Source organism: Crassostrea angulata, chromosome 10 (assembly GCF_025612915.1).
Source record: "Crassostrea angulata isolate pt1a10 chromosome 10, ASM2561291v2, whole genome shotgun sequence".
In the NCBI taxonomy this organism is placed as follows: domain Eukaryota; kingdom Metazoa; phylum Mollusca; class Bivalvia; order Ostreida; family Ostreidae; genus Magallana; species Magallana angulata.
This window is the reverse complement of record NC_069120.1, coordinates 48,687,969-48,699,905: the sequence shown is the minus strand read 5'-3', so window position 1 is coordinate 48,699,905 and position 11,937 is coordinate 48,687,969. Positions and strand designations below refer to the sequence as shown.

At 36.3% G+C, this 11,937-nt stretch overlaps 1 protein-coding gene across 6 annotated transcripts in view; it reads right to left on the bottom strand.

Moving 5' to 3' along the window:
* Positions 1-1,423: 1,423 nt before the first annotated feature.
* The window catches only part of LOC128165362 (uncharacterized), a 61,339-nt gene continuing 50,825 nt past the window's right edge, over positions 1,424-11,937 (bottom strand). For all 6 annotated transcript variants that reach the window (XM_052829782.1, XM_052829781.1, XM_052829780.1 and 3 more), the window contains 20 exons: positions 11,522-11,654; positions 10,845-11,106; positions 10,441-10,536; positions 10,067-10,294; positions 9,429-9,601; positions 9,157-9,217; positions 8,776-8,953; positions 8,374-8,489; positions 7,964-8,111; positions 7,294-7,547; positions 6,972-7,092; positions 6,644-6,712; positions 6,424-6,530; positions 5,771-5,912; positions 5,275-5,409; positions 4,827-4,930; positions 4,272-4,364; positions 4,078-4,183; positions 3,373-3,510; positions 1,424-3,253 (listed from right to left, as the gene is read on the bottom strand). In XM_052829782.1, the coding sequence (XP_052685742.1) occupies positions 3,023-3,253; positions 3,373-3,510; positions 4,078-4,183; positions 4,272-4,364; positions 4,827-4,930; positions 5,275-5,409; positions 5,771-5,912; positions 6,424-6,530; positions 6,644-6,712; positions 6,972-7,092; positions 7,294-7,547; positions 7,964-8,111; positions 8,374-8,489; positions 8,776-8,953; positions 9,157-9,217; positions 9,429-9,601; positions 10,067-10,294; positions 10,441-10,536; positions 10,845-11,106; positions 11,522-11,654 (2,895 nt within the window). In that variant the 3' untranslated portion in view covers positions 1,424-3,022. The remainder of the gene's footprint in view (positions 3,254-3,372; positions 3,511-4,077; positions 4,184-4,271; positions 4,365-4,826; positions 4,931-5,274; positions 5,410-5,770; positions 5,913-6,423; positions 6,531-6,643; positions 6,713-6,971; positions 7,093-7,293; positions 7,548-7,963; positions 8,112-8,373; positions 8,490-8,775; positions 8,954-9,156; positions 9,218-9,428; positions 9,602-10,066; positions 10,295-10,440; positions 10,537-10,844; positions 11,107-11,521; positions 11,655-11,937) is intronic.

The window sequence follows — 11,937 nt, the reverse complement described above, 5'->3', positions numbered from 1 at the left end:
TACCCCCGGGGATCATGATTTTCACAACGTTGAATCTACTCTACTAGGGAATGCTTCCACACAAGTTTCAGCTTTCCTGGCTGAATAATTTCTGAGAAGAAGATTTTTAAAGATTTACTCTATATATTCCTATGTAAACTTCGACCCCCCCCCCATTGTGGCCCCATTCTAACCCCGGGGGTCATGATTTTCACAACTGTGAATCTACACTACCTGAGGATGCTTCCACACAAGTTTCAGCTTTCCTGGCTGATTAGTTGTTGAGAAGAAGATTTTTTTAAGATTTACTCTTTATATTCCTATGTAAAACTTCGACCCCCCACTGTGGCCCCACCTTACCCCTGGGGGTCATGATTTTCACAACTTTGAATCTACACTACATGAGGATGCTACCACACAGTTTTCCTGGCTTAATGGTTCTTGAGAAGAAGATTTTTGAAAATTTCTCAAATTTTTTCATCAATTTCTAATTATTTCCCTTTGAAAAAGGGTGTGGCCCTTAGTTTTCACAACTTTGAATCCCCTTTGCCTAAAGATGATTTGTGCCAAGTTTGGTTGAAATTGGCCCAGTAGTTTTTGAGAAGATGTTTAAAAATGTGAAAGGTTACGACGGACAGACGGACGACTGACAAATGTGATCAGAAAAGCTCACTTGAGCTTTTAGCTCAGGTGAGCTAAAAATCATTTGTACCCAATGCTGTAAATCTGTGGAATTCACTAAATGTAGAAGCCAGAACATCCACCTCAATCAATTTGTTTTGCAAACATATGCCTACAGTTACAAAACCCCCTATTTATTTTTCTTTTGGTAAACGGTGTACCAACTTTATTCATACAAAGCTGAGACATAACTGTTTATTAAACTATGATCTTTGTAAATGTAATATTATAAATAATCCGTTGTGTTTATGTGGTCAAACAGAAGATATGTATCATTTCCTTTTTTCTTGCAAAAACTACTCTAGAACGAGAAACAATATGTTTGATCAATTATTTGTGTACATTTAGTTAATGTTGATACTAATTTACTTTTATATGGCAACGAACTACCTTTAGATTTTTTACTTCTGTACAAAAGTTTATATACAAATCCTTGAGATTCAGATAATTTTTCTTTGTATACCAATATTATAATATTCTTTCTTGTATTAAAAATTTATATGCATGACAAATATTGTTATATTTAAGGAGAGGAACTTGTAAGTTGTTAGAACTTGTTTCTGATCCTTTTGTTTAATCAATAAAATATGTTCAAAACAAAACACAATCATATAATTATACATATTTAAAAATATAGAAAATAAATAAGAAGATGTGTATATAATATACTTATAAGGTTTGGAGGTGATGTTAAACGCAGAATTAAGCTAGGGCAACCTAAGTACTGTAAAATCTGCAATCAACAACAAAACTAGAATACTAGTACAACAGAATTATTTTATTGCTTTAATAGATATATACATGTACATAGATATAATGACACTATATATTAACAAATATGTTGCATTGATCAAAGCTTTCAGAAAATACATTCATAACAACAACAAAATTGTTTGCATTGGTTGTAAGGTGTATAAACATATTCTCAATACAAAGAGAAAGGAAATTTAAAAAAATGTTCAACAGAGATCTTGAGGGGGAGTGGATATCAAGATATATATAATAGGTTCATGTATGAAGTCCTATTTGTTACACCCCCTCCCTTGCACCTGTGCATGAAGCATGGCACTACAGAAATGGTTGAACGAGAAACACATAACAGATTTACTGGTGATCAGATAAAAAAATAACAATCACATGAATAAAACTTGCATTGTATTATACAGCATAGGCCTGCAAAAGGTTTGTCTTGACAACGTTATGATAGGAATAAATAAAATGTAAATTAAAAAAAAAAGACTACCCCTGGATTTGATCATCTAGATTTGTCTTTTGATTTTTGTTGCACAAAATAACATCAGTATACACGTAGTCTCAAAATCAGCAACTTTTTCTGGCTGTAACAACATTACTACCCTTATACTGATAAAACCTCTTTAAATAAAGCCAGTTTTGGAATGATGTTAACAGAGTTCTTTATTGCATTGGACATATTGTTGAATAGGTAGTATCACAATTAATGAACTACATTATAGGATATAAGTTGGACACTTTGTTGGAAAGGGAGTCTCAATACAAAAAATGTCTGTAAACCAGAATTCTTGCTGTGGTTGGAATGTAGAGTGGAAGAATTACAAAGGTTTTTGGATATATAGGTTTGTCTGTATATGGATGTTGGGAGAGTGGGGATACAGTACAACCTAGCACTGAATGATGGTTAATACATGAAAGTTAGCACAGAATATAACAGGTAAAAACAGGTGGAGAAAACAATGAAATATTAAGTTAACATAACACAATAACTATCAAGTCTTGATACTGTGTATCTGGGAGAGAAAAAGGGACTTTCTTTGGTGGCTCTGAGCTGATACAAGTTTGCATTGATTAAAAAAAAATCTGATCTGATTGTATAAGTAGAAGACATCTGAGTGTCATGATGCAAGATTATAAGTACACAATGCTCTAAATTTTTACTGAACAAGAAATGAGTTAAATTCAAATATGAAAAACATGGAACAGGCAAAACTAATTCATTAAATTCTTAAAATATCTCCGATTATACAATATTTACATGCATGTAAACACAAAAATATTTCATTACATAACTCTATTCCTTTCACCTGCAACTAATATTAAAACTGCAATAAGTAAATGGAATTGATAACAATTAAAGTGGAAGACAGAATGTCAAAACACAATTACCCAGTTTCCCAGCAACATGCTGTAAAAGGATTTATGGATATCACAAGAAGATGAAGACATTTTAAGCATAATAAAATGCTCAGAGCACCATACAGAAGGATATCACAGACCTCTTTGGTTTGTTTAAAACATGGTAGATATCAATGTCTAATACCCCGGTACATAAAATACAAAAATAGGTCTCTTGCTGATCTAGAAAACTTGTTCAAAATTCCACATATCAAAAGGATGTGAATTCATCGTCTGGATTGACGAACACTGCCGCGAGCTGTCCCACCTTCTCGCCCTTATCTCCGGAGTAGCCAGGATTCATGTAGGCAAACTGGCTCTTGGCAATGGAGTGGCTGATTTGAGGCGTGTCATCACTACTACTGCTAGCAAAGTCCGTAAAAGATTCCGTCCCATCAACACCAACTCCGTCTGTTTGTTCACGGGCAAAACTTAGGAACACCTATATAAACAAAATCAAAAGCAACAATGTTGAGTCAAGTCGTTTGACTAAGTTTAGTGTTACAATGCAACAGGGAACACCAGAGTCTTTCATGTTATTCCTGATACTTGAATACTTACATCATCTAGTGTGGTCTGCGAGACAGAGTAGTTCTGAATGGCCCCTCCATCCTTCATCTCCTCGAGGACTTGGATGATGTCAGCCACTGAGGTGTGGTCACTGGGCACCTGTACCTCGAGGACACCTTGGTGCTGCACCTGGAACAAAGCATAACAGAGTATCAGTAAACTGGACACCTTTATGTAACAAGGCTTGATACATTTCTACTAGCCTTCTTAACCATCTTTTCTTTCCATTCTATATCTTACAAATGTACCAACTGCATCACTTCCACCAAATACATATTTACTTCTACTGGTATATCATTTTAGAAAGAGTTCTTCATGTAATACATCTGAGAAACACACTTTGTGATAAAATCCAAAAAAAAATGTGTACTTAAATTTCCCAGTTTTCTTTTCTTTACTCTCACTAGAACCTTTTCTGTGCTAGTAACACTCTCAAGCACATACAGGACATTTTTTAAAAGCAAGTTTCATCAATGAATGATGCTTCTCTGTTTTATTCTTATATTCCTTGTACATATAAACATGATTAACCATGCTTTCTGTACAAAATATGCTGTCTTTTATCTCTGCTATCATATTAATGAAAGCAATTTTTTTTATATGAAAGTAAACAGAAGTATTATTCCTCCTCAGATATTACCTTGAAAACTTGAAAAACTATTTTTCAGTTACCAGTAAGAAAACAGATCTACATACCCTGAATATTGAGCCTGGGAACCGTCCCTGGAACACTGCCATCAGCTGTTGTCTGTCCGAGGGCAGGCCGCACTGGAACACCGTCACTGTGTGTCCACCACCAAACCTACAGAAAACATCGCAAGATGTTGTAAAATGAAACAACAACAGAATGCAGTACCACAAAGTGTGCTCGCTGACCAAATGAAACCTACTTGTCCTTCAGGTGCTGGGAATTGCCGATACATTGGAAGGATCCGTTCACCATTATGGCTAACCTTGTACATATGGCATCACATTCCTCCATACTATAATAATAAAAAAATGATATTACAGTATTTTTGGAACAAGACAAATACATAACTTAGTCAAATCAATATTCCCTTGCTGTGAAGGGACACCTTAAGTTCATCTTTGCATATTAAGTAGAAATGTCTTGGGACCAAATCACACATTACAAATGAAATTCTTTTCCACTCCATTCTGACATGAGGAGGCTATAGCTGATTGGGATTCTATCACTTTGGCTTTATTTCAGTGTTTACAGTTTGAAATATTTTCATCAGATTTAAACTACTGTGCATTTTACAGTTATCAAAATAATGCATCTCTAAGTTATAAAAATTCAAACAGATGTTCATATGTAAATTTAGCACGAAATAAAACCTATAATAGTGGCCTATTTTCAACTAGCCACTGACAGTGGAATTGAACCTATTGAACCTATTTGGAGTATTTCCAGAGAACATTATAATTCTGGTGAACTGTACCTGTGTGAAGTCATCACTACTGACTGTCCCTTCCTGAGGGCGCTGGTCAAACAGTCCCACACCAGCCGCTTGGCCACTGGGTCCATACCTGTTGTAGGCTCATCCTATAGAGGGTAAAAGTCAAATAATCAATACACAGATGAGGAACTATCAAATTTAGAACAAACAAATCATAAAACAAAACCATAGTCATGATATAGTAAGACATCTTCCCTGCTTCTCTTGCATGTAGAGGTCAGAGAAGTAGCAGCGAGAAGGATAATGTAAATCTGAATCCTTTTCTATACAGTGTAAATCTTTTAAAAACTTAGATGAATTCACTTTTGATCTTAGTCTCGCTTTCCACTATTCCCTTAGTAAAAGTAAGACTGAAATCAAAGGAAAGCTATCAATATTTTTTATGGCCCCAGGGCCTGATGTTATACAGTTAATGACACTGCTGACTGACCAGGAACACGACGTCAGGATCCCCCAGTAGAGAGATGGCCACGGACAGCTTCCTCTTCATCCCCCCGCTATATGTGTGGACAGCCTTGTCTGCATACGGGGTCAACTTCAGCCTCTGGATCAGGTCTTGTACAGTCTATAATAAAACATGCATTTATACATCACCTAATTTTACCATGATACATGCATTTACATAAGTAATTTTGTAGCATTATCACATTGAAAGTACTTTATAAAGTACAGTAGTAAAACATGGTTACAGCAAAGCAAAGTTCCAGAGGCATATGCTATTTGCTGTATCCAATAAGCTTAAAATATAGTTAAAATTTGAAAAATGACACTGACTTTGCAATAATTCCTTTTTAGCATGTTTGCTCAAACCACATTTCACTATAACTAGTAACTTTCAAATTGAAAGATTATTTCTGCACGTACTGGTATTTCTCAGTAAAATAATGAGCAAGCCATTAACAGAGACACAGTGAAGGCTAACTTACATATTTCCTGTAGCTGTCTGGGAGTCCTCTCATTCTGGCGTAGAAGTGGAGTGTCTCCTCACCGCTCAGGTACCGGTCCAGGGCCTCATCCTGGGGGCAGTACCCCAGATCCTGACCCACACCGGACTCACCGTACCCTATCCTGTAGGACACAGAAATTAACAGTGAGGGCATACATTTTGTTGTTGTGTTATTCTTATTTTGGTAAGCTCACTACTTCATTTTTAACAAAAGAGACTTTTGCAAGTCATATTACATATGTTATATACATGACTCAAAGATTATTAAATATTTATAAAGGAGTTTTAGTTTAACTATATTTAGGGATCTAATTTGGTTATTCATATTAAGAAACAGAGAGAGGGTCTTTGTTCATTCCCTTTGAGGACAGATACTGTAGATTCCTTAATTTATGCGAGTACTTAATTCAGCGTTTTAACCGTTTTGCATCAAATGGTGAGAATACATGTATAAAATCCAAATGCCAAATGTTTATCATAGTTTTATTTAGTTTACATCTGTCCGTAAAATAAATTCTAGATTCTATTAAACACGCGAAATGTGCTTCTCACAATTTTATGCAGATACTAATTCCTCATGTTTAATTAGGATTCTACTGTAGGTATTTTATTTTGAGTTTTGTGTTTTGATACCTGTGATCTTTCAGGAAGGCTGCTCCTTTGGACGGCGGGATATCTCCTGTTAACATTCGGAACGTTGTGGTCTTTCCTGCCCCATTCACTCCAAGTAGTCCAAAACACTGAAATTTATTATTGAAATAAATTCACATCACATTAATTCAAATATCCAGGTACATATGAAACATGAGGAAAGAGAGAGGAGTTTCCTCCTATAGTCGTTGTTTTAGCTTACCTCTCCTTTTTTGACTCCGAAGCACAACTCGTTTACTGCCAGGAAATCGTGTCTCCCACGGGGGAACACCTGTCAATTACAAAATGAATGTGTGCTTATTATTTGAAATTTGACCGTTTTTTCACCAAAATACATATCAAGTATAAACTTTTAACTCCCTTGTACTATAATTGCTCAATAAAACATTCTCATTATTTTCATTTTCTTTAAGTTCAGGACTGGAATATAATGCATTACCAGTAATTAACTAACATAAGGTATGTAAGATATGCTAATGTTAGTTTTTCTAAACATAGTTTATAATTTTTTTTAGAGTAGGTCTGTGTACCTTGGATAAGTTGGACACAGTAACGGAGTTTCCAGTCGTTGTGTTTTCAGTGACTCGAGCGCGCTCAGCACTGACATCCTCATCTTCCTTGTGATACTCGGGGTACAGTGAGGGGGGAATTCTGGAGTAATAAAAATTACAACAGGATTCAAAGACATTGTTACATATTCTTGAATATAATATATTGCATGATTTCAATAATGTTAAAATGAGATAAAATGATTCAAAACAAATACCATCCAACCCATAAAACACGATGAGAATTGTGAGTTATTACAGTAGCATTAAATAATTGTACACAATCTAATTTGTATCTACACACCTTCTATTGCATTGACAGGCATACTCAGTCAGCAGAGTAATAGCAAAGAACACGGCTCCTTGTATTGCCATGGCGATGTAGTTCCAGCCCAACATTTCAAAGGAGAAAGGATCGGCGTAGACATCTTGTCCGAATAGGGCAAGGATGTCCGTTTTTAGCTGATTGGCCGTCAATTTCAGGAACCCGTTCACGTAACTGAATTGTGGGAACACCATGAAGATGTAACTAAGAACCTCAAACGCGTGTTTCATTTTCTGCAAAAAGAAAACATTTTATTACCTATCTAATATACATGGCTCTTTGGTCATGGGCGAGTAACCAAAATGTCTTTGGTTCAAATCCAGCTGTGGACACTTGATGCTGTGTGTTGTGCACTTAGACAAGGCACTTTATCTACATTGTCTCAGTCCACCTAGCTGAAATTGGGTACTGGCTTATGTTGGGAGTTAACCTGCGATAAACTGGTATCCCATCCAAGGGGAGTCATCTCATCCGAGAGAAGTCAGACTCTCATCCACTTAGCACAATCGAAATTGGGGGATAAGCACCAGTCCTATGCATTTTCATCGCTTGAAGAGGGATTTAACTTAACTTTCACCTATTGCACGCAATTTCAGTTTCAGAATGTTCAGGAATGATAACAAAGGAGTGTTTGTTGAGAGTGGTGTACCTGTGAATCAGAGAAGTACTCCAGGAGGAATATACAGCTAGCGGTGGTGATCCCAATGAACACGCTGCCACAGAACAGAACCATGTAGGCGGTGGAGGTGTCCCTGAACAGCTTCAGTGAACTGTACATCAGAGGGATGCTCGCCCAGCTGAAAAAAACCCACAAACCAGGTCAAAACTGAATAACTACATGTACATGTCAGTAAGAGGTCCATTGATTCTATGTATAGGCAGTCTAATTTTGATATACCCATACCTGGGTGGTTATTTTAGAGATATACTGACAAGAAAATTAGGACAGAATCAATATATTTTGAGACAATCTATTACCGGTAATTCATGCAAAAAGAAATATTTAAACACTGTTTAGAAATAATATTAAGGAAAGATTCTGATGACATTGACACTTACCCATACATGACAACCAATAGAACACTGGCTTCGAGGTTCGATCTCTCCCAGTAGGCTGCGTTTTGGAAGATGGCCATTAAAACCACAGTAAAGGCCACAGTGATACAGTAAAGCACCTAGAAAGGGAGGAAAGCATGCCTCAATCACACATCCAATCTAATATCACTGTGTCAGATTTCACAATAATTTGACATTAACTGATATTTTATTGCAGCTAGCTCAAATTTAACGTGTTTCAAAATAATAATATTGTTGATCTATGGTTTGGTGGTAAAGAGTAAATCCCCTTTCAATATGATGGTTTTATTTGTACTACCTAAATCAACCTAAACTCAATATGGCTTATTCTTGGGTAAGAGAATCCCTGTCTAACGTTATCAATAACAAACACGGCTTGCTCACCATATCCCACAAGATGGAGGTGAACCAGTACAGGAGGGGACCAGTCCCGCTGAGGAACTGCAGCTGTTTCTCTTTTTTCAGCAGCTCGTTCAGGACGTACATTGTGAAGCCAACTGGGATGAAGGAGAAGGCAATCAACATAAACAGTCCAATTCCTACATCGGATGCCTTCTTCAACCTACAAAACAAATCAACTCTACTTCAACCTAGTGTATGGATAAACAATATCAGCATAATCCAATATAATAAAATCAGCTCTGCTTTAGCCTTGGGTATGGATTAATATCAGTTTCAACCAATTTGACATCCTAAATCAACTTCAATAATTAAATCATCTCTTTTAAATAAATCAAAACATTGCGTAGAGGATGATTGACTTACAGAGTGTCGCTGGTTAGTTGTTGAGCATGGAGAAGAACTGGTTGGTTGATGGCTGTGATGCCTGTGTAAAAACAATACAGATCTAATTTACTACTGACTCAATGTGAGCATCAAATGTACACAAGTCATGCTATCTCCTAACAAGTATCTAATACATATAATTGTGGACTTTCCTTGAAGTTATGAAGTCTAATTTCTAATTTAACACATGTAAAAAATATTTTCAAAATTATGAAAGTTCACTGCTGATATAAAGTAAAATGATAATTTACCAAAGTTTTCTGGGTCAGAAACCCCAGCCTCTGACAATGCAGCCCTCAGCATGCTGTTAGACAGGGCGTTGTAGAAGGAGGGCAGGGCGTGTCGGCCTTTGTTGTTGAACCACACTGTGGATTTCATTGCCATAGGATCAGAAGTGTCAGGGTCAAAGGCAAGGCCACCAAATCTGGAAACAGATGTCAGCAAGTCTAATCAAACTTCAATCACATTCATATCAAATCAAATAGCTCATAGTGAAAATTTATGATTTCTTGAAATATCTTTGTACATTGAAATAGGTTTTATTATAATTATGTTACCTATGGTTTACAAACTTCATCATTGTAACACATACAATGAACTATGACAATTGTTCAATACCAAGTAATCTATCCACAAAGATTTAATTTAATTGGATAAAACAACAGATTTTCTTGACCATCAAGATTTTTTCCACATATAACTCTTGTATCCTTTATACATTGCATGTCTTAGAGCAAGCAGACCAAAGTTCAAGCCCAGTACCATTTGCTTATTATCGTAACTACGTACTGTAGGGCATGCAGTAGACATCTGCTACCTACATGCAAATATTCCACATGGATTCCTGGGACTATATACGAAGTGCCTGCAATAAACCTTTATGACGTACCTATTCCATGTGAATCGCTCTGATGTCTGCAGTAGGTACAGCTCGATGTCCTTACTAGCCAGGTTGTACAGCTCTGTCGTCGTTCGTGTTGTCAAGTGTGGAACTTCCTGATGTACGGTCTGCTGACTACACGTGTGTTTGTTGTTTACACAGGTACAGTTGTCGTATTTCTGTCCAGCTGCTACTGAGGAGAATTTCTGATCCGGGGTGACACATTCAAATGGAGGGCTGAAATTGTTATATAAAACCAGTGAAAAACAAACCCAGGTAGTTTGATCTCCATACTTGGAGGTGGTCTAATAACATTACACCTGCATTTGATTCTCTGCAGAGTTATTTATGTAAAAATTCTTGTCAAAGTACCAGGTACATACCCATAGTTGACACCTTTCATGCAGGTTGTTCCGAATCCCGGCAAGTCTTTCATGGAGTCGATCATGTTTCTGGTCATCTCATTGTTGATTTTATCTCTGTAAACAAAATTATCACAATACATTGTTTAAGGTTAATATAAAAATTGTAACAAAAAAATTGTATTATTTAAAAAATTATCATGGAACTATCTATAAATGGAAGATGTGGGGTCATCGTACATGCTAGTATAATGATCTAGTAAATAACCCAGACTATGTACATGTATTTACATGACTTTCAAAAAAATTTAGAAGAAAAAAAACCCACAAGGAATAATTTATGGAATCATTGTAATACATGTATAGAAAAGATATTTTGGATAGATGATAAAAATGCGTAATTATTATCTGTGTTGTTCACTCACTTGAAGAAGGCGTGGCTGTAGGGTCCATAGAGGGGTGGGGTGAGGATTCTGGCCGGGGCACTCTCTGTTTTGGGCTGTAACTCCATCAGTCCAAGACTAGCAGTCATAAACACCAGTGGTAGGACGAAAACAGACAGAAACATTCGCCAGTCTCGGCGGTAGTGGTGGAACCGCTTGATCAACATTCCAGAAAACTGGCCCATTTTGTGACCAATCAGACCCTTCCTTTTGTCTCCAGAGAAGCCCACAGAGTAGGCAGCACCTGAAAATCAAAATAAATGGGTCAGGGCACACTTAAATATCAGACAGTCAAAGTTGAGGGGCACGTGTAACTGATTTTGCACTTTTCAAATTTAGTACATATTAACTAACTGTTTTTTGTTGAAAAAAAAACAAGTTCCCGTATCTGACATTTGTCTGTTTTATGTTTTTCCCTTCTAAATCTAAAATACCTAATACATATTTTATCATCATTGAAAAAAAAATCTAAATAAAATAGTGCAACATTATTCTTAGTATCAATTATTCAGACATCATGAAAAATAGATGCATCTATTCTATTATAAAAATGCACACATTAGCACTGGCATAAAAATAATGTTAATTAGTACATGTATTTATAAGAGTAAAACTACAGTGCTAGTGAATCGTGTAGGAAGACTTTAGTTGCCACTCACTCTGATCGCTGGGGACCTCCACACTGACTGTATCCTCCGATTTCTCCAGTTTAGGTTTCTGCCGACATTCCTTTAGGACTTCCTCCGTCAGAACCTTTTCATTGTCTGCTACTGTACACACTTTGTGGAACACCTAGCATTGTAGAAAATAGAGAACATTTTACTACAAATAATGAGAATATCAAAATGTTTCAAAATTGAATACCGGCACGTCGCATTATGAAAAAGATGTGTCTACGTACTCCAACAAAAATAATGATCATCAAAGATGCAGGTGTAAACTATCTTGCATTTGTGTATCATCTAAAATAATTACCGTTGAACATTACAACACTGATCTCAGATTTCAATTAATAACAAAGTGCTTTTGACTTTAACTGTATACAGGGAAAAATTCACCCCCCCCCCCCTTTTTT